Source organism: Alligator sinensis, unplaced genomic scaffold, assembly GCF_000455745.1.
Source record: "Alligator sinensis unplaced genomic scaffold, ASM45574v1 scaffold1140_1, whole genome shotgun sequence".
NCBI classification, from domain to species: domain Eukaryota; kingdom Metazoa; phylum Chordata; order Crocodylia; family Alligatoridae; genus Alligator; species Alligator sinensis.
The window spans coordinates 975,560-998,406 of NW_005842441.1; the positions used below are offsets into that span (position 1 = coordinate 975,560).

The window sequence follows — 22,847 nt, forward strand, 5'->3', positions numbered from 1 at the left end:
GTGGTCTGTATGTTTCAGTCCCACCAGTCTGAGCTGCTCACGTGGGCCCAGACCCTGCAGTTGCTACTCCTGAGGATGATCCACAGAGCCCTGTCAGCTTCCACTTCTACACCTGCCTTTCAGCTATCCCACTGCACCACACATCTGGCGTGTCCACATGTAAGCATCTCATCAGAAGCGTTTAGAAGCAGGAACACAGCATACACTGCCATCATTAGCTGCACCTCTATTTTATGCAGTAAATCCAAGGCCAGCAGCAGAATTCTTAGCAACAGTTCTTCCTCCTCGTCCTCCTCCTCCTCACCCATGTCATCCAGATGCTCTATTTCAATGTCTTCCCTCACTTTGTCACCACTCTCCAGGTTCCTGTCCTCACGCATTTCTTCTTGAATCTCAATTTGGTCCTCCTCGCTCATCCCATCTGAATTCCATGAAGCCAGGTTGTTTGCACATATGCAGCAGGGCCACTTCTCAGCACACAGCACCACCATCAAGCAGGGCGGTGGGGAAGGGGGGCTCTTAGTGGTAATTGGAGCTGCATTCACTCAATTAGCATTGCAAGTGACCTCCTTTCTGCATGTCAATGATTGCCCTGGTCAGGTGTCCATGCACTGAGCATTGGCATAGCAGAGCCTTTCCCCTTTACCGTGGTTGGTGGTGTGGGAAGGTGATGTACTGCCTGTCCACTTCAAACTCAAATGTGTGGTTTAGGATGACCCCTGGAACCCATTTATGCACCCTGGGTTCATAATACTTGCTTTTACCAGATCATTAAATAGGCACACCCGAGAAGCATCTACCCAGAAAATGGGAGATAGTTGTTGGGTATACCTCCTCATTCTTGGCTTACTGACCTTTGAAAGAAGCATCTCACCAGAAAACAGGCCTGACCTGCAATAACCCCGTTTTGAACCAAGCATCTCCCCAGAAAAGGGACTTGCCCTGTAGTACCCCAGAAAAAGTTGCCCTGCAAGAACCCTGGTTTGAAGCCAACCTCCCCCCAGACAAAAACAGTTGCCCTGCAAGAATCCTGGCTTGAAAGCCCTGTCTCCCCAGAAAAGAACATATGTAAAAGAGTTGAGAGGTAGATTACATAAAATAGGAGAGGTTGTACAGGAGCATCTTCTTCAAGCTCCGTCAAAACAAAAAGAATCATATGATCAGGGGACACAACAGAGGGAGTTCCTGGCAGGACAGAAAGTGTTAGTACTGTTTCTGAGTGCCTCTAGCAAATTCTTGACTAGTTGGCACGGGCTCTTTGAGTTTATAAGGAAAGTTGGCCCTGTGGATTATGAAGTGTTCCAACCGGGATATAATAAGTAAAAACAAATCTTCCATATCAATCTGTTGAAGTTCTGGAAAGAAAAAGAGGGCCCCCTCTCCACTCCCGCACAAGAAAAGATAAAGATCAGGTCCGAAGAAAATAGAAATAAGGAAGGGGGGATGCAATAAAGGCTGTGGGCATAGGAACACAACTGGATGAGAGACAGCGGGTACAACTGGTACATCTAATAAGAGAATTTTGAGACATTTTCAGTGAAGTTCCTGGGTGCACGAAAGGGATGTCTCATTGAATCATCACACCAGAGGGCAAAGTACTAAGATAGCAATGATGGAGAATTCTGTACCATCATTATGACATTATAAGGAAAGAGATAGATTAGATGTTGGCCCAGGGGGTAATCACTGAATCATGAAGCCCTTGGAGGAGTCCTTTAGTGGCAGTACTGAAATCGGATGGCTCACTCCAGCTGTGTGGGGATTTTTGCAAGCTAAATGCCATTTCAAGATTTGCTGCTTTCCTAATGCTCCAGATTAGTAGATTGCTAGAAAGGGTCGGACAGGCTAAATATATTTCCATATTAGTTTTAACCAAGGGATATTGGCAAATTCCAGTTAGGAAGAAAGATCAACCAAAAACAGCCTTCCATACTCCTTGGGGCCTCTATGAATTCAAATGCATGCCATTCAGCTTACATGGGGCAGTCGCTACATTTCAAAGGCTCATCAACTGGGTTTTAGTACCACACTGAAGATATGTGCCAGCTTACACAGATGACATTATTATCTACACTGAGGCGTGGGAGCAATATCTGAGAGTCCTCCAGGCTTTTCTTCAGGAACTCTGGCAAGCTGGTCTGACTGCCAATCCCAGGAAGTGTGCACTGGGAAAAGCTGAAACCAAGGATCTAGGATTTATGGTTGGTCAGGGCAGGATACGGCCCTTAGCAGATAAGATAGAGGCAATAAGAGACTATTCACCTCCACAAACCAGAAAGCAGTTGAGGGCTTTCCTGGGATTAGCCAGCTATTAACGGCATTTCATTCCTCATTTTGCTCAGGTATCAGCACCCCTAACCAATGCCCTAAAAGGAAGAGCTTCAGGTCCAATAAAATGGGCTGAAACTCACCTTAAGGCATTCCAACAAACAAAAACAGCATTATGTAAGTGTGACGGGCTAGCTGGTAGTGACTTAGCCCAGGGGTTTTGAAAGGGCAAAAGATGATTGGAGGACTTGGGATTCCCTTTCCTCACCAATCTGGTAATGATTTGGCCCAGGGGTTTTGAAGGGGTAAAAGATGATTGGAGGACTTGGGATTCCCTTTCCTCACCAATCAGGCCCCAGAGACTCACCCTCCATGTCTCCTAATTGGCCCCTTGGGTCACCTGGAGGGGAATAAAAGGGGCAGCACGGCTGACTTAGGAGAGACGAGAGAGGGACCACAAGGAAGGAGCTTTAAGGAGCTGGCAAGAGCTGAGCCAGAGGGGCAAAAGCAGTTGCCCCAGAAGAGCCTGAAGGAGTGGGACCTGCAGGCAGCACTGGGGTCCTCAGCAGTGCAGCATGCGGCTGGCAGGAGAGGCTCCCCACTGGGCTTCAGGATCCCCTACAAGAGACCGTGTCCAGCTGGAAAGTCTCCCCAGTTCCAGCAAGATCTGAGCAGTGACCTGAGAGGTTCCCAGCTCTGCTTCCAGCTTCTCCAATCAGAGGCCAAGCAGCTCAACGTGAGGCCAGGGCCCTGGGAAGGTCAAGACCCCTAGCAGTTTGGAGCGGTACTAGCACTGGTGGCTATGTGGCAGAGGTTTTTGACTACCATATGGGAGATCTGAGTTTAAGTCCCAGCTTTGGTGACTTGAGGTGAGTGATCTAACAAGGAGAAATTCCTCTTGCAGTGGAAAGGGGCAATTGTGGTTTCCCCCTTTCTCCCCCTCCAGGTACTTAGGCCCTATATTCCTTGTAATTTGACATTTTGTATTTTGTTCCTTTTGTATTTCCAGTAATACCAACCAGTATTGTTTGTTCTGCTGTTTGTGTTTTACATTTTGGTTAACCCTGTCTTTTGTCAACTGGATGAATATGTCTATGATTGTAAGTGTCTAACCTTTGTTGAATCCTGCCCCTTCGGGGCATTGTAGTGTCCCCTATGCCCCCCTGATTTATACTGGTTATGTTCCCAGTATTGTTCCCTCATTAAAAGGTATATGGTTAAGTCCTCATTGGTGGTCTGGCTCTTCGCTATATGGGGAGGAGAGTCCCTACACCTCCCATAGTGCTTGTGCACCTGCTTTGATCCCTTCAATTGGAGACGGGGTACCTCTTGGAGTACCGCCTGGGTTACATAAGGAAGTGGTACTGCAGACCTCTGATTTCAAACAATCTTTTGTTCTGCAGACAGATGCATCCAATCAAGCCCTGGGAGCAGTACTGTCTCAGGAACACAAAGGAGTAGACTGGCCCATACCCTATGTTAGTTGCAAACTTAACCACCATGAACAAAGGTACACAACAATCAAACAAGAATGCTTAGCTATCAAGTGGGGGGTAGAATATTTCCTATTATCTTCTTGGCCAGGAGTTTACCTTAATCACTGATCATGCTCCTCTAAAGTGGCTACAAACCACAAAGACTGACAATGCTCAGATCACCCGGTGGGCCTTAGCCTTACAACCTTTTCATTTCTGAATTGAATACAGGCCCAGCCAGACCAACATTGTGGCAGACGTCTTATCTTGGTGTTGATCAGAAAAACTTGAGTTGGATGTCAACCAAAGTCAATGAACCTCCAATGATATAAAGCTGGCAATAGGAAAAAAAAAAGCACTTAGCGGTGTCTTAAGGGGGAAGATGTGTGATAAAATGTGTGATAAAGAGAGAGAGCCAGTGACAGTAAGAACCGAACACTGGCAAGAACCAATAAAGGAAAAGAGAGCCACGCTTCTGGAGCAGCTGCTCCGTGAAGCTAGAAAAACCCTGAAGGAAGAAGGAGGGGGAGAGAGCCCCAGATGAGGACAGGCAAAGAGACTGGGCACTGAAGAATGACTGTAGGGCTGATTGGAAGTGTGGGGGCAGAAGGGAGTGGCCTGGGAGCTGGCTGGATCAACCGGAGAGTTGCAGTGAAGCGAGAGATGCAGATGTAGGATTCATCATTGGGAACTTGATCGGAGAGTTGGTGCGGCTATGAGGGCCAGCACAGTCAACTGAGCCCTACAGTGCAAAGTAAAACTTTTCTTGTATTTCTCTTAAGTGATGAAGTGATGAGTTGGGTTAAAGCAACATTATAAAGAAGAAATGAACAGAGAAAAGATAAGCCCAACCTCGCATACAGACTTAAAGGGGAAGACATCTTTTTTTTTTTTTTTCCGGATTGTTTGGGAGTTTTTTTAGACTGATAATCTTCAAAAAAAGGTGGACCTCCCCCCCCCCAAGAAAATTAGGCACATTGAACTTAAAGGACTGGAACAATTTTTTTTCTCCTAATTCTAAGTCTATTGTGTGTTGTTTAGAGAAGTATCTAAGAATTAAGACTTACCTATACTGAAAAAAGTTGGGTAGTAGCTTGAGGAACTAGACCCTGTCACATCTTTCAACCCATGATATGGTGGTCCCTAAGAAAGAAAAGAAATTAATGTAAAAGAAGTTTAGATAGATATCTAATAAAAGAACCCTATCATAAAGAACACACCATGAGTTTTCATCTTTGATTGACCAGTGCATTATTTTTGGAAAATTTCAAAACACAAGGTAATTCAATAACCCCTTAATCCAGTGGTGTTTAACTCATATCCTCCTGGTATAAATCTGTTAACATCAAGACGTGGCAGGAGAGATCCACGTCACCACTGAAGAAGAAAAGAAGAAACGGGGAAATTCTCAGGTAACTTGAGATCAAACTAAGTGACTGTGTATTTCATACAACAAGAGAATAGACAGAAAACCTCACACAGTGCTTGATCACATTGCCCTGACTTCTGGTTCTGAGACACAGTTGACACCTTCACAATTATTAGTATGTGGAATTTTCAAAAGATTCATTCAAGACATGTCTATATAATAGCCCCGCAAAATTTGTAAGTGACCTTTCGTGACTCAGTTGTTGTTAGAGTACCTTGGTCTTGACAATGTCTTGGCGACGAACAGCTTCCCGATGTCTTAGAAAACCAAGTCCAGCAGTATGTAGCTGATGGATCACCCATCAACCAGGGCCCCACCTGGGAAGAACTAAAGGATTTGATGGACATTTGGTCAGAGGAAAAGATCATAGAGCAGCTTGAAAGTAGGAGGAATAAGCCAGCGTATACCACCATTGCAAAAGAAATTAAGATGTGAGGGCACAACTGGGACTGAACACAGTGCCAAACCAAGATCAAGACCCTGAGATGTGCATTTCATCGGGCCAAGGATAAAAACTCTAATTCTGGAGCAGGGTGCACAATTTCTCCTTTCTAGCACAAAAGAGGAGGAGGAGGAGGAAGAGAAAATTGCTTTGGATACAGTTTCTATTCCTGTGATCCAAATAATGGTTTTTGTTCTGTAAACAGTCACATTGTTGTAGTGCAAGACAGGGCAAAAAATGTGATTGTACAAATACCCCAGGTGTGGCTAGAGCTGCCCGAACAGGTCCCAGAAGATGGCCCAGGTCAGCCAAAATGTATCCAGCCTGCTTGTCATGCCAGGTCACATGATGGATGATGTGCAGCCACCAGTCCTGGCTGGTGTGGCAGACCCAGAGGCAGTGGGGCTGGAGGCCCAAGAGGGCAATGGTAGCCCTAGAAGTGGCATCTGGAAGCCCTTCATCAGAGTCCCTGACAGTGGCTGTTGTGTGGCAGTGTCCTTGGAATAGTGCGCTGCGGCCAGTCAAGCAGTTGCTACACATGGGGGAACTGGGCTGGCCGTGATGGCTGTCAGCCAGGCAGCGTTCAACACAGGAGGTCAGCAGGGCCAGCACAGCAGCCATCATGAGCTTATGGCACTGGTCAACAAAGCCAGGGGCAGAGGCTGAAGCAGCCATAGCACAGGGAGGCAGAGGGTGCAAGGAGACAACTGCCACATGCTGCCTCTGCACTATGCATGTTGCTTCTGGGCAAGGAAGTGACTGGGAGCACAGTGGGGCTGGCTTTTAAAGATGGCTGCCAACTTCTGGCAGCTGTGGCCAGATCTCAGAGCTCCCCACAATTGTGGCAGAGGCCCATTTCAGGGCTGCAGAAAGCTTGGTGCTAAGAGCAGCAAATCTGCTTTCTAGTCCTTGCATGTGTAGATGCCCTCCCGGGAGCGCTTAATCCACAGAAGTTTACTCCAGAGTAAACTAAGCCCAGATCAAATGCATGTGTAGATGTGTCCAATGTGGACATACCGGTCATAAGAGCTGTCCCATTAGTTGTCTGCGGGCACGGCTACACAAGATGCTTAATGTGCAGAAGACTAATGCTACTAAGCATTAGCGCAGCTGGCAAAAACTGTTCTTATATGCTAATATGCAGTAGATTTAATGTAACGTGCATTAACATCACTTAAAAAGTGTTCATCTGCACTAGTGCATAGTAGCACTGATTACAGAGCATTAATGAATGTGCAGATGTGCTCACTGGTACCAATCAAGTCATAGTTCTTTTCACAGGCTGCAGCTTCCAGCTCATTTGGTTTATTCCCTATACATCTCACTTTGCATACATACATCAGTCATATTTTACAATATGATTTACTTCCATCACATGTTACTGTCTTGTGGTTCTCTGTCCCTTTCCCAGAATTGAGTTGCTTCTTCCAGTCCTTTCACCTTGATTGCAATGTTAATGGAGAATTTTGATCACCACCCCCATGGAACCTAATTTAAAGCCCTCCTTACTAGGTTGGCCCTCGTGCATCCAGTGTTGGGCTTGCCAATGGTTTCTGCATTTTGGGTCCTATGGAGCTGCTTTGGGCCTGTCCCTGCCTGGTGGCAGTTAGTGCAGACATTGAATATTTAAATGGCTCCATCCTCTCACAATACATGTTTTGGCATCTGCATTGTGGATCCCTATCAATCATATTACCCATGGACCCTCTCACCTGGTATTCAGAAATCCCTCCCTATCCATCCTGGCCTGTTGTCTTCATAATACAGCATATCCCTGCACAGCCTATTCCTTGCAGATGAACAAATGTCTGAACATTCCCTTATCTATAGTAATGCATTGTGAAACAAAAGAGCTGTTCCTGGAACTAGATGAGCAAACACAACCTCCTAGCACCACATAGTTCTGAGGCCTGTGGGATTTCACAGAAATTCTGCTGAGTGACCCTGTTCTCTCCCTCTGCCAGGAAGGGAATGGGAAGTGGGTGCTTAGATTTCTGAGGTCCTGCCTGGACTAGAAATGAGGAGAGTTTTCACCATAATATCCCAAATCCCCTTTAAACTCTCCCAGCTTTGAATACAGATGGAAACAAACTGGGTCACATTTACACGTGTGACTAGGTGTGAAAACACACAGGATACAGGGCAAGCTGTACTACATAAATGGGATTTTAGAACATACCATGCATAGGTGTCTATACTCACAGTCTGAGCAGCAACTTCAGAAGAGACACCAATTTAATTGAAATGGATGTCTACACAGATTTAGACCTTGTCTAGGAGGGAACTTTGTTCAGTGAATTGAACATGATATACCTATGTTGACTCCAATAGAAAAGGGACTTTTCTGGTTTCATTTATATCAGCTGGTAGCAGCGCATGGAATTAGTAATGGTTCCCTGTGAAAATGTAAGCCTAAGCCTTCTGCCACCTGAATGAATGGGTCCACCTAGCCCTGGTACTTCTATAACTGCATGGGTTTGAATTTGCACTTTCAGTTAAGCCCATCCATGTTTCCTCATGCCCCTATGTACTCCAAAGCCAATATCTGTGAATTCATTCATAATAGGCTCTGGACTCAGAGGAACAACTCTCCACCCCACTCTGTAGGTCCCCCAACCAGAAGGGAGTGTTTGCATAGGCAGTTCCAGGAACAGCTCCATATTTCACAATGTAGTGATATAAATAAGGCCATGGAACTGCGTGCAAAAGATCATTTCTGCATATGAGAGTATAGTGCCATGCACAGGAGCACTGAAGGAAGAAGTTAGAAGGGAATCAGCTTGAGTGAACAGAAGTGAGGGGGGAAGAGGGAAGGGATATTTCTATCATATGCCCTGCCCCTGGGTCCCTTCCCTGTCTCATCTCCAGCCCTCCCAACCTGCAATGTGACACTGAACTCAGCTTATCTCTCAAACAAGGACAATCTTCTGCTGTAATCTCCAGCCACACATCCCCCCGGCCTCGCTGGAACTGGTCTCCCAGAAGGTCTGTGCTACAAAATGGAGATTTCAGGGTGCCTTCTGGGCAGAAGTCTAGCTGCCTGCACTGGAGGTAGAACCACAAGGATTCCTGTCCTCTTGGCATGGCTCTCAGGTGAGTGGCCTTATCCCTTTGATTTTGAGTTCCAGCAACCATGATAGCCTTCAGCACTGCTTGTCCCACATAACATCATTCATTGGACTGCTTTGTCCATAACCCCAAGACTCTTAGGGCAAGTCCCCATGAGTGCGCATATGCAGGGGCACATGCTCCCCATGGGATAAATAGCAGCAGCACATATTTGTGCTGCTTCTAGTTGTCCCTGGGTATGCCCCTGCATGCATGCTCCAGTGTGTGGAAAATTGCCCTGGGTGAGGTAGAGAAGACTGGGGCCAGCGGTTGGGCTGGCCCCAGCAAACTTACCTGGGGTCCTGCGTGCCTTCTGGGGCAGCAGTGGTGGTGACCTGGGCACTTGGAGCCTGGCCATCAGTCAGAATGTGGCTCTGGCTGGCCAGGCTCCCTTTCTGCAGCACACTGTGCTGCCATGTGTGCCACACCACTCTTTTTAGTATAATATTTTTTTGACACTGGGATCTCCCAGTGTAAAAAAAGCCTGCTGTGCTGAAATGAGCAGCATGGTGAATGTGTGCATGTGTTCTATGTGTGGTTTGTGGTGCCACAAATGGGTTTGTGGTACCACAAACCTCATGTGCACATTTATGAGGATGTGCACCTAGGTGCTATTCTTGACTCTGGGAGGCATGTCAGCTTGGCAGGTGGGAGCCAGAACCCCCACCTGGGCAATAATCCTGTCTTTGAGAGGAGTGTGAAGTCCTTTGGTTGTGAAAGGAGGCTGGAAGCCAGCACACAGATTTTTTCCAGCAATGAAAGGTGAGGGTGAGTCTAGTAAGTAGTACAGTGGAATGGGAAGTATCAGAAAAATATAACTGTTTTCTTGACTTCAGCTTCATTAGTTCTTTTATTCTCCTAAGCCCTCAAGGTGTCCACCAGTTTCTTTCATTTACTGCTTCTGTGGTTTTACAAAAAAAGAGGTTAGTTTGTTTTTTTTTTAATTTTGTCAGAGTAGAAAGGAACTGGAATGTTTTTTAATCCTGGAGATGTTTGCTAGCTGCCCCAGACAGCCCTTCTGCAGCACACTGAGCTGGGTCGGAGCAACCCTGGGTTGCTCTGACCTGGCTTAATGTGCTCCAACCTAGAGCTACTCTGAACCAGCTCAATGTGAATGTGTAAATGCTGCACCCAGAAACAATAAACTCTGGTGTGTTATGCTCTAGAGTTTATTGCATCACATATTTCACATGTACATGTGCCCAGTGAGAGATAGTCCCTTATAATCAAGATGGACAGGATATGTGGGTGAGAAGGGGTACAGGAAGTCAGGATGAAATTCATTGGGAGACAGGCCCATAACTCCCTTTGGATATGTCAACCCCTAAACTATAGAAGAGTTCAAAAAGTGTGCATGTCAGGGAAGGACCTAATTGACCAAATAATCATAACTGTCTCTTCAAGCCTTAATATCACTGCCTCCTGCCCCAAGCAGCTAGTCAATATTCAAGGTCTTTCCAGGCTGTTGCATTTAGGGGAAGAAATTGATTATTTGAGTCAGATCTTTTATGTGGAGCCGTCCTGTTTGTTTACAGTGTGCACAAAGTCCTCTCTCCCCGAACACACTACAAGTAAACAGAAGCAGTCAGGGGCCTCACTCTGGATTTCCAAGCCTGCCTTCCCAGACAGTTCTGAGCTCTCAGGAGCTGCCCATTCTCCCCTAAATCCCCAGGAAAGTTTCTTGACCAGTCCCTAGAAACAGTCTTGACTTCATTCCTGGTCCTCTCCTGCATCTTGCCTGGGTACCCTCAGACTCTTGGGTAAGGGCTTCTATAGCCTCTAGTTGACTGTTTCTATAAAGCAGCTAAATTGCTTTCCCCTTTAACAGGAACACCAGTTTTAATGAGGTCTGTGGTTGCCTGTAGGCATAAGGCACACTTGGTAGCAGTCATTAATATTTTCCAGCATAACAACATCCCTCACTGCAACAACACCTACGAATTTGGCAGGAATTTAAAAATGGTGACACCAGGAATGACCTATCCCCAACAGAATAGGAAGTAGTAATTCACAAGCTGCAACCTGAGAATATAGACTCATAGGAAAGTACGTCTGAACGGGATTTTATGAGGTTTCATAGATTTCATAGACATTAGGGCTGGAAGGGACCTCGCAAGATCATCAGGTCCAGCCCCCCGCCCAAGGGGTCAAAGCTGCCCCGTGTCTGGAGCACAAAAGGGTCATGACTTCAGCCTCCTGTCATGGAAGACACAGATCCCAAGGTCAGAGGGGATGGGGGCACAAGGGAGGCCTTCTCAATAGTGCCAAGAGCAACAGAACAGAAGAGCAGAGACCTGGACCTGAGTTACAGGAAGTTCACTAAACCTTGGAGTCCCAATGCTCAGTAACCTCCAGGAGCCTGCAACCTTCCCTGTAAATCCGTGAGTATCGTCTCTGGCCAACCTCACCTAGTGGAACAAGACCTGGAGAATCAGGGGGACCTGGACCCTGCTTACAGGCTGCAGGCCGGCGGGGGTGGGGGTGCAGAAGAATGGCTGGCCAAGTACCAGGGCACTCATCTCTGGGGTCTCAGGTATGGAATACATAGCCTTTCCTCAGGATGGATGGCAGTAACCCTTCATGCAAGCTGCCTGGTTAAGTCAGGATCATCCCTGACTACACCATCCCATCCAAGTGTCTGTATAACTTGCTTCTAAAAACTTCTGGGGATGGAAGTCTCACAGCTTCTCTAGGTAGTCTGTTCCAATGCTTGACCACCCTCACAGTCAGACAGTTCCTCCTAATCTCCAACCTAAATTTTCTCTGATGCAGCTTGAGTCTATTGCTCTTAGTCCTGCCCCCTATGGAATCATTTCTCTTTATCAAGACATTCTCATAACACCAATGCAAAACATTTTTACTCCCATTCATATCTCCCCAGAACATTTCTCTCCCTGACTAATTTCTTAGCATTGAGATCCTGAAAAACTCCTGTTGTTTCTGTAGAGTTTTCTGGATAGGACAGATACCATGCATTCTGGCCAATGCAGAATTCATCTCTGTCACAACGCTCCCAGCTTCTGCTTCCACAGCTGTTTTATGAGTTTCTGGAGGCATCCAAACTGTAATGTCATGTCCAATAGTGCCCATTTTCTTAGATGGTCTTTATGTATAACTTTGGGTTTAGTCCTGGGACCCAGCTGTAATTTACACTCCAGCAGTTCTTTTATCCAGGTCAGTGATGTACAGGGTCACTCACAAAGCACAATCAGTTAAAGATTTCTACCCAACCTACAACAGAGATCTTCCTTTCAAGGCTCCCCCATATGGCCTTGTAGCATATATGTCTTTCATTTTCTCAGAAACAATACTCATATTTTCCCTGGCAGAGGTGTGAATTTTTTTAGTTTGGGATTTTGGGATTTCTCAATAGTGCCAATAGTCTGCATTGCTTTTTTTCTCCTCAGGAACTCTTTGCAAAATAATTTCGGGAGGCTTTAGTTCATGCCCATACCTGAGGACCACTCAGGTGCGCTTTGTACTCTCTGTGGCTTCTCTTTTGTGAACCATCTCTTGAAATAGGATATGATGGTCCCAGACTCTTTCCTGGTGTTCTACTACGCAGCTAGTTGAATATCCCAAGTCACATTGAATTTCACATCTTCCCACCCAACCATAGGAAATTGGACAGCTGCATGTTTTGCCATTCTCTAGAATCTCACAAGCCTAAACAAACACTTTCGATTCCAAGTATCTTCCTTCATCTGCATTTAACTCACCTGGAATCCCATGTCGGGTGAGAAATTAATTTGCTGGAAACTCTGCTATTGTCACAGACTCTTGATTTCTTAGGTGTATGTTTTGGGCCACTTTGAGAAGCAGTACACGGCTATCAACAACTACTGACTGCTCAAATGTCTCAAGCAAAAGCTGCGTATTAACAGTAATCTGCTCTGGTGGTGCCCCACAGGATACTGTCCATTGAAGTTATACCTGTCTTTGGAAGCCCTTTTTTGCATCTCTGACACCACTTTTTCTGCTCTGTTCTTCAAATCCCATCCTTCTTTTGCATAACAGAAATACAAAATGAATCAAATGGGTCTATATGTTGATCCACTATGGAGTTTCATACATATATATGTATGTCGAAATTTAAACTCACTAAAGAGTCCATGGTTTACACAAGCCTATCATTTTATATGCTTCCAATCTGTAAAGGTTGATGGGGACAAAAGCAATTAGTCGAAGCAGACCATACTGGGTTAGGGGTTTACCAGAATGGAAGCCAACATCAAAACTGGACATCAATCCTGGTCCAGGACAGACAGCCAGGGGTCAAGATAAGGTCATGAACAGGGCAAGAAGTTGATCTGGGCCAAGAGGTCCAAGATAAGAACAGGAATAAGAAAGTTCCAAGCACAGAGTCACAATCCAGAGGTTCAGACCACAGAGTCAAGTTTAGGAGTTCTAAGCAGACGGTGAACACAGAAAGGCAGCCTGCTGCCCAGACAGATTTCTGCTGTCTGGTATAGCCATATAAAGATCTAAGCAAGCAGGGCCCACTTCTTCTGATCCCTGGGGAATGACTCATCCTAGTTCTTGAATACTTCCAGCTGGAACCTGGGGTAAAATCATAGAATCGTATAAAATTAGGGACCTCAGGATGTCATATAGTGCAACCCCATGCTCAAAGCAGTGTCATCACCAACTATACCATCCCATCTGGGGCTTTGTCTAGCCAAGTCTTAAAAACCACTAAGAATGGAGATTCCACAACCTCTCTGGGTAACCTGAGTAATCTTCTCTAGTAGGACTTAGGCTCATATTATCCTTCCTTTGTGTTGAGATACAATTTTCTTGTTCCCTTAATATTTCCTCCTTAAAGGATAACCAACCCATCTGGACACCTTTTCCCTTAGACTTTCCTTCCATGGGAACCTGCTCACCAGATCTCTGAGTTTGTTAACATCTGCTTCTCTGAAGTATGATGTTTTTCCTCTGTTGCTCTCCTTTCTTCCTTTTCTTAAGATTATAAACTCTATCTTTTCATGGTCCCAAATGTGTTACACCTCCATTTTCTTAACCAATTTCTGCCTATTAGTAAGAAGAAAATTAAGAAGAAATTCCACTCTAATTGATTTTCCCACAATCTCTTCCAAAAAGTACATAACACAATCTAAGAACTTTGCAGATTCTCTATGCACTGCTGCATTACCTTACCAGACTGTAGCATAGCAATCAAAGTCCATCATAACCACCAGGCCCTATGATTTTGATACTTCAGTTAATTGTTTAAAAAGGCCTCATCTACTTCCTCCTCTTGGTTTGGTAGTCTATAGGAGATTCTCTCCTTTGCTGTTTCCTCCTAACCCAAAGACTTTTATCAGGCCTATGTCCCACATCATTCTAAATTCTAGAATAAGTGTATATATCTAAAATATACAAGTTACTACCGCTTCACATTTTTCTATGCCTGTCCTTCCTGAACAAGCCATATACCCATTTCAGTATTTTATTCATGGAAACAATCCCAAAATGAAATCTCAGTTATCCCAACTACATCATAATTCTATGCATGCTAAAGAACTGACAGTTCTTCTGACTTCTGATACTCCTTACATTACTGCAAAGCTACTGTATATGACTAGCTGGTTGCCCTACTTATTTCCCTTTCATGTCATTACTTAGATTTCCCTTATTACCTTCTCTCATAAGCCCTTTATCCAGATCATGCTTCTCTCTAATTCCCTGTGGTGCTTTTTGTCTCCTACTTCCTTGAACCTCAAATAAAACCTTCTCCTTTAGTTTACAATTTTATAAGAAAAGATTCTCTTATTGTTACTCAGTGGATAGATCCCCTCTCCATCAAACAGGCACTCATCTTGGAATGACATGCACCCTATGATCTGAGAGGCCCAAGCCATGCAGTTGACATCATAAACACTTCCATGAGATGATCTCCAGGATGCATCTGTTCTTGCCTGAGTCTTTACCCTTTACCAGAAGGAGAGATGAGATTGTTACCTGAGCTCCTGAATCCTTCACCTTCATGGACACAGCTATTCAGTTATTTTTCATTTCCTCAAGGTCACCCATGGCAGTTTCATTGGTGATCAGAAGTAGTAGTCACAAGACTGAATGAGTCACAGTAACCTTTCCATAACATCTCAGATTTGGTTTGGGGTTCCCGGCTCCTTTGCTGCACCAGGTGTGTATATTTTTGACTGAACTGTCCTCTCATTCACCCTTAAAATGTAATCAGATGATGACCACTGATCCCTGAGGAACTCTAAACTTCAATTTATATCTTTTCTGTTCAAAGGAGATCTGAAAGTATTTCCTCCTGTTGGGTGCTATACCTTTGGTATTACCTTTAGTCAGATCAGATCAGGAAGTAAATTCAAACAATTGGATGGATGGATGGATGGATGGATGGGAGTCACAATCTCTGGAAATTTCATTCCAGTAACACAGTTTTGATTTTAGGATGAAGTAGTCAGTGATGATGTGAGAAGCTTTAGACCTCAAAATAATTATGATTCACCCCAGACAAAACCTATTCCTAACTCATGTGAACAAGAAGCAATTGAGACGTACTGCATGAGGCAGACTGAGCATTCATCCATCAGGAGGTCCTTGAAGGAGGGAGAAGAAACTCTTATAATTTAAGGGTGTGTGTACACGTGTATTTAAGCATGCCTAAATTTAATGCAAATTAACTTAGCAGGTTTAGGCACACATCTACATGTGTAGGCATTAAAGCACATTAATGCTGTGTGTGTCAGTGTCAGTGTTAGTGTTAGTGTTAATGTTAGTGTTTGTGTGTGTGTGTGTGTGTGTGTTAGTGGAATTAATTTTAGTCCCAAGTCAGTCCACATGCACAGCGTTAATGCGCTTTAATGCGCCTACACATTCGTTAATGTGCTTTAGCTATTCACTCCTAAATTTGATACCTGCATTTGCAGGTATCAATTTTAGGCACGAAGGGTGGTTGTACACATGACAAAATTGGCCTTTTAAGCAGTTTAATTGCCCCTTTTTACCAGTTTAATGCCATCATAGTTGACACCTGCGGTGGCATATTACGTTTCAATTGTATTAGACTATACATGTGTGGCAGCATATTTCAATTTAAATGATTTTGTTACATAGTGAAGTAAAACACATCTGATGTATTTTAATTTGCTATGTAACAAATTGCAATGCTACATCTGCAGAAGGTGGCAGGGACAGTGCAAGGGATGCAGGAATCCCAGACATGCTTGTGGAAGCTTATGTGGATTTAACTTGGATTTACTTTATTCAGATTCTGGTCCTTTCCTCATTGAAGTCAGCAGCTCTGTCCTTCAGTTCTGTCTAGTGGGAAGAGTACTGCCCTATCACCTCAATGTCTTGTTTTTATTTGTATGTTTTGCCAGATTTGGGCTGGCCTTCAGCAAGACACCATATTTCTTTCTGCTTTGGTGAAATGTGGATAATAATGAAGGACTACTGTATTTACTTGAATAGAAGATGACCCTAATTATAAGATGACTCCTACATAATTATTAGATTCTATATATGGAAAAATTACAAATTTGTCATAATTTTCCAGGTGTAGAATCTAATTATTGGAGATTTGCCTTGAAGTTGTCCCCCTCCCACTACTACAGCAGGGAAAACAAACCTGGGGGGTCATGTAGCCCTTTGCTTTCCACTTCCAACCAACCTTTTTCCCCCAGTAGTCCCTTCCCCTCTCCTTACTGTCAGTTCCTGCTGTCACTGAGCACATGGAAGTGAGGAACAAATTTAAAAACAATAACCTTGAAACTAAATATGACTGTAGCAATTTGCACTTAGTTTATCCAGAATTGATGCATGCTAATTTTGTTTGAAACTGCTGGAAATTTTAGCATAGGTATTCCATAAACACATTTTTGAGCAGCACTTTGGCACCTACTTATATGTAATGCAAACTTTTTTTTTTCAAAAATATATATTTCTCTATAAATAAATATATCCACACTTCTACACACCTGTCTCATGACTGATACAATTCACTTAACAATCCAAAAACCATCTACCATTACACCATCATCATCCCCATTACAATAACCACACTGTGCACCCACATGCCACACTCCAGTATGCCCACATGCCTGTCACCATCTTCTTGAACTATTACAATCACCTGTTCTGTCTATCCTCCCTTCCCCTTCCCACCCTCACTCCTCCCACAATTCCTCCATTTCCCTCCCCTGCCCTTAGTCCAAGTCATCTTTGTCACCCTCTTCCACCCCGTCATCCTTGTCACTCATCCCCTTTTTGTCACTCATTGTCCTCTTCCTCAGCGTCATCATCTTCTCCGGGTGCCTCCTTTCTGAACAGTACCCCCCAGTCCTTTCTCTTCCATGCATCCTCCACCATCTTCTCCCCATCATCTTCTTTTGTCTTCCTGTAATAGACCTGTAGTTCACTCACTCCCATTCTGATGCCGTGATCCACTGGGAGGTTCATGTATCTGTATTTAAGCAGGTTCTTGGTCTTCCATCGGGCCTTCCTGAAGCAGGAGATGAACTGATGCAAGTGGGCTGCTGGCCCCTTGCTGCCTGCTCAGGTGTTCGAACAACACAACCTTTCTGGACAAGGTCTTGATCCCTATCATCATCATGAGGAGTACAACTGCTCTCCTTCACACCTCTCTGGAGTATGGGAAGTTGATTGATTGTCTCCTTCTTCCACTGGCAGGTTTGCCTGGGGCAATTTGATGGGCCTTTCTGCCCCTTTCTGTATCTCAGCATCCATCCAGGGATCACCCAGTGGGCTAACTGCCACTTAAAGCCCCTGTGTTCATTCTGTAGGACCTTGTGGAAAAATACATTCCTACGTGGCCTGGTAGCTGTTGCCAGGTAGTATGTCCGCAGGTGACAGTCTGATCCTTGCTCTAACTACCTCTTTAATTTTACGGGGGGTTTTCAGGGTTGCTGGGCTCTTGTTGTACTTATTCTGGAAGTTCTCCATGACCCTGTAGAACCAGGATGGCTCCAAGGTCCATGGGCACGAGTTGGATATATCTGCCAGTATCACAGCAAGGGCCCTGTAAAGTATCTCACAAAGCCTTCCATTTGGGATTCTGCTCCAGCTCTGCTAGTTTGCAGATCTGGCTTCTGTACTTGGCCCAGAAGAACAGCAGTACATCTGGTACCCCTCAGCCCCCAAGTCAATTTTCCATTATAAAGTTCTTGCAATCTTCTTCTATCTGGAGTCCTAAAAGAGGAGGAAAGACCAGTGCAGTGCACAGAAACATCAGCAAAAATATTGCCCTCATAAGTGCCCTGCACTCCACCATTGACAGGTGGCTTGTGCTCCATAGACCTCAAGCAATGTTACCTTGTCGTGGCAAGGTAGAGACCCCCAGGACAGACAAACTATGTACGATATTGGTCCAAAGTATTTACCACATAGTTTATTGGGTTGGGTCCCACAGAGTCACCATCACTTCAAGCCATGGTGACCCCACAGCTCAGCTCTGCTCAGTATGTGTGTGTACTCCAGATACTCCCCACAAAGGATTCATGTGCTAATTAGCAACCCCCCTCCCCCACAATGACTGGAACCAGGAGTTCTTGTCATTAGTCCTGGGATGTGCCAAAATGTATATGCAGATGAGGTACAAGGCAACCTGGTCTAGATTCACTTCATGGAGGGTGAGGCCATGCTAATCATATGCACCAGGCTGACAGAAGGGCCAACAGAGGGATTCTTGGTGAACTGTATATAATATTGTGGCTCACCATGACTTGGAAAAAGAGTCAGTGGTGTGGGGGACTGTGCTTAGTGGGCCCTAACATATGTCTTATTGAGATAGGGTATGCTAGCTTAGTCTTGTGGTAGATTCCTGTTAGTGGTATAGCTTCTCAACCACTTCCTGGTTAAGGTAAAATGTAGTGGCCAGCTAGAAGCTTGGTTTACTGCCTGGATTGATGCCAGCAGTGTCAGGGTGGAAAATGACAGAGTGCCAGGATGGAAGAGGTATTCTCAGAGCCCAGAACAGTAGTGATTTCGGAGAGGAGAATGGTAGCTATGGAAGAAAGTGGACCAATAAATAAGAAGTGAATCAGAGAGTAGACATGAAGGTAGGGAAAAGAGGATGATGGAAGGTAGGAAAGAAAGGTGTGCTGGGATGGGCAGTTTTGAAAGAGGCTTTCTTGTAGAAGGAATGAGCAAAGAGTCCATTCAACAAGAAGAACATGGGAAGATGAGAAGAGGAGGTCAGGAGAGAGAAATGAGGAATGAAACAGTGATTGAAGGAAAGAAGAAGATTAGTGGGAGGACTAAGCCAGGCCTACAAAGAGAAACAAGAGAGGAGGAGGGAAGAGATGGTGTGGCACATAATCTATGCCTGAGAATAAGCAACAGGGGGAGGAGAATAAAGAAGTTGTATGATGAATAGATATGAGTTTATAGAGGAAATAATGTTTGACATTTTGGATGTTAAAGCAGAACATTTGAATAGCCTTGTTGCCTTTCTTAACTGGAAGTCTGGACAGAGATTCCCAGTGTCTCCCTAAATTTTCCTGTGTACAGTGGAGCCATTGGTGCAGAGAATTCATGATGACAAGCTGATAAGTGCTGTGAAGATACCAGGAGGAGGAGAAGCTAAATGTACATTGTACAAAGATGATGTGAACATAGTGGCTTAGGACAATGCATCAGTTGAGAGGGTATTGAAGCATACTGAGAACTAAGGTGAAGTGTAAGTGCCAAATTAAATATGATGAAAAGTTCATTGATGGGTGTGGAGCATTGGGAGAATTTACAGAAATTTGAGCTGCAGGTGGTAGAGGGTGTAATCAAAATCTTGGGCATCCCAGTGGATGCTGAAGGAAAAGGAACAAAAGAATTGGAGAAGTTAGAGGTAAGAGTGAAGCAGATTTTGGGAGTGTGGAGTGGTAGAGTGCTATCTTTCAAGGGCAAAAGAGCTGCCATGAAAACAGTACTCTTACCGATCATTCTTTACACAGGAGTGGTGTAACCACCATCATGGCAACAAATAAGGAAGGTACAGAGGCAGACATGGTGTTTTTTGTTGTTGGGGGGGTTGTTTTGTTTTGTTTTGTTTTTTAGGGGGGGCGGGGGAGGGAGTAAAAGAGAAAAGGAAGCCAGAACAGAGCTATACAAAGCCAGGGATTTATGAGATTGGGCAATGCCAGATCTGGAAAGTTTTTTGAATGCTTACTTCATAAGTATGTTCTGTAAAGAGGCAATGGAAGAGGTGGGGAAGACTGCATGTTTTTGCTGTTACCTGGCAGGAAGAACATTAAAAAGATGAGGCATGTATGGGGGAGATTGGAAAAAGCCATGGACGTGGCAGCTGACATCCCACTATGCAAAGATGGAGCACTTCTTTAGGGTAAATAAACCTGGGGAGTGGGATTAGAGTGGTTGAAAGACCATAAGAAGGTGATTAATATGATAAAAAAGAAGATAAGATAACAATAGTTGGGTATTTGATGGAAAGACAGATGGCAAAAGTGTGGAAAGAAGTGACATTGAAAGGAAACCATATGGGTATCATATGGACAATGATATGAAATATTCTTCCTGAGAGGAGAGGGGTAATCAGCATATATGGTGTTTGGTAAGACTGACAGCATTCCCAAGGCAGGAACGTGGGTCTGAAGAATCCACATGCATTTGGTGACTGCACCTGTATTTTATGCAAGGGGTACAGGAGCAGGGGGTGTCAATTTTTGAAGGCAATCAATATGAACTGTGACTTAACACATGAAATGGTGTTGTTTGGGTTAATGCCCAAAGGGCTGGAGACAGATTGAGTACCGTACTATTTTGTGTGACAGAAAGGATATGGAAGGTGAAAAATCTACTGTTGGTCAAGGGACTGGCTTTCACCAGAAGGCAGTGTTTGGAGTTGGCAATATATGAATTGAAATACTATGTGGATCAAGATGTGGATGAGATGGGGAAGGATAAGACAGAGAATAGAGAAGGAAAGAAACATGGAAGTATTTCTTCCAAAAGGACAAAGGGATGGAGAGAAATTTACTGCTTTTTCTTGGGTTAGGGGAGTTTTGTGAGTGGTTAGTTTGCTAATGATGGAAAGAGGTGTAATAAGAACAAGGTAGTGTTATAGGTGGAGGTTGTCAAGCTTTGTGTGAATGTAGTTTCTTTTAGTTTGTTCATAAAATGGTTATTATCAGTATACTTGCCCAATGTGAGTCATGTGTTTTATAGTCATGGTCAGTGTTGACTGCACTTAATCAACTTCATAGTTGATTTGCATTGCTGAGCACATGCTGCTTTTGACAGCAGTTTAATGATAGACAATGTATTTAGTGAGATTTTATCATGTTCAATTAAAGGACAAGGGGGGTTTTTTCCTCGTGCAAACTGGGGTGGGGGGGGAATCCTTCTTTTGTAATTTGAATAAACACAATAGATGATCTGTAGATAAGAAGGTTTACAAAATAGCTGCATTATGATTAGTTGTCTAGATTTAGGGCTTGGGAGAACAGAATCTGTCTCTGCTCCCAGTAGATAATTCATACCAAAATAAATGAAGGTAGATTTCAGGGATGCCTTGTTTTACAAGGGAACAGCATGAAACCAGATATTGGTTTGGAAGGTTTTGAAGCAGTGACTGACTCTGATTAAATTCCCCTGTCTTGTCTCCTTCCTGATGCTTAGTCAGTGGAAGTCCCACAGGAATCTATCCCGAGTCCAGTGCTATTTCATATGTTTATTAAAGATTTATTTTTTTGCTTGTTTATTTGATTGCTATGCCATCCTCACCCAAAAAGGTCTGGGGCAGCTTATAATGTAAACAAATCATAACAATGGGTAAAGCAAATAATACATTTCACAGACAATATCTCAAAACGTACCCCTGTCTTCTAAAACCCTGCCCAAAAAAGAAGGTTTGACATCACTTGTGAAAGATAGCCAGGCTTAGGCCCTAGTGGACCTCAAGGAGAGAAGGAGTTGCAAAGCTGAGGAACAACTATCAGGAATGACCTTCTAGCAGGCAGTATTGTTGCTAAGAAGCATCTGGTGTGGTTGGTGTATTACAGACTCAACATAAGTCAGCAATGTGGTGTAGTCTCAATAAAAGAAAAAGGAATTTTGGCCTGCTTCAACAAGAGTATTAGGTGTAAGACATGGAAATTGATAATACCACTCTTTTTGTCACTGCCTGGGTCTTATCTAGAGTTACGAGTGCAATTCTATACTTCACATTTTAAGAAAAATGTTTTAAAACTGGAGAGGTTCCAGAGGCCCCTCTGTTGAAAAAGGGGGTTGGAAGGCAAGCAGTAGAAAGAAACAATGTGAACCATACATCTCTAGCTTGGAGAAGAGTAGATTAAGGCGGGAGACATAGTAGCAAATTTTCTTATAGTTATAAAGCTGCCATAGAGAAAAGGAAAAACAACTTTTCTCCCTTACAACTGAGGGCAGGGCATGAAGCAATGGCTTCAAATTGCAGCAAAGCAAATATAAACTAGATATCAGAGGGCATGTCTACACAAGATGCTTACTGCGTATGAGTCTAATAACACTGCGCAGTAGCATCACAACAAAAAACGTGCTAATAGTCTACTGCCCAGTGTTATTAGACTAATGCAGGGGTTTTCAACCTTTGGATCAGTGTACCCCTGGCGGCCAGACGCAGAGCGGGGGTGGGGTGGGGATGGCACATGACTAGACATGGAGCCAGGGGGGTGGGGGGTGCGCAGCCAGATGCAGAGTGGCAGCAGCTGCCACATGTGAACTCCTGCCACACTCCTCCCCCCATGTCCGGCCAGCCAGACAGTGCCTGCGCGGCACTTGCGCGGATAGTTGGTGGCAGCACTCCATCCCTGCCTGCCTGCACATTCCCCCTAGGGCAGGGGCGGGCAATTATTTTGGGCGGAGGGCCGCTTACTGAGTTTTGGCAAGTCATCGAGGGTCAAATGACAGGCAGCTAGAAGCAGATAAATATTAATTTTCTAAATTTTTGAGGGGCCCCGAGGGTCAGATAGAATGGCCTGGTGGGGTGGATCCAGCCCGCGGGCTGCATTTTGACCACACCTGCCCTAGGGCCTTCTCAAGTACCCCAAGGGCTACATGTACCCCCAGTTAACAACCCCCATGGCTAATGTACAGTAAGTATCACTAAGTAACTGTGTGCCAGTGCTACTGAGCAGAA

The 22,847-nt window shown here is 44.5% G+C and overlaps 1 protein-coding gene across 2 annotated transcripts in view; it reads left to right on the plus strand.

Annotated features, from left to right (window-relative positions):
- The first annotated feature begins 8,344 nt into the window (after window positions 1-8,344).
- LOC102380035 (deleted in malignant brain tumors 1 protein-like) overlaps window positions 8,345-22,847 on the plus strand; it is a 42,779-nt gene continuing 28,276 nt past the window's right edge. For both annotated transcript variants that reach the window (XM_014523080.2, XM_025212040.1), the window contains exon 1: window positions 8,345-8,707. In XM_014523080.2, the coding sequence (XP_014378566.1) occupies window positions 8,614-8,707 (94 nt within the window). In that variant the 5' untranslated portion in view covers window positions 8,345-8,613. The remainder of the gene's footprint in view (window positions 8,708-22,847) is intronic.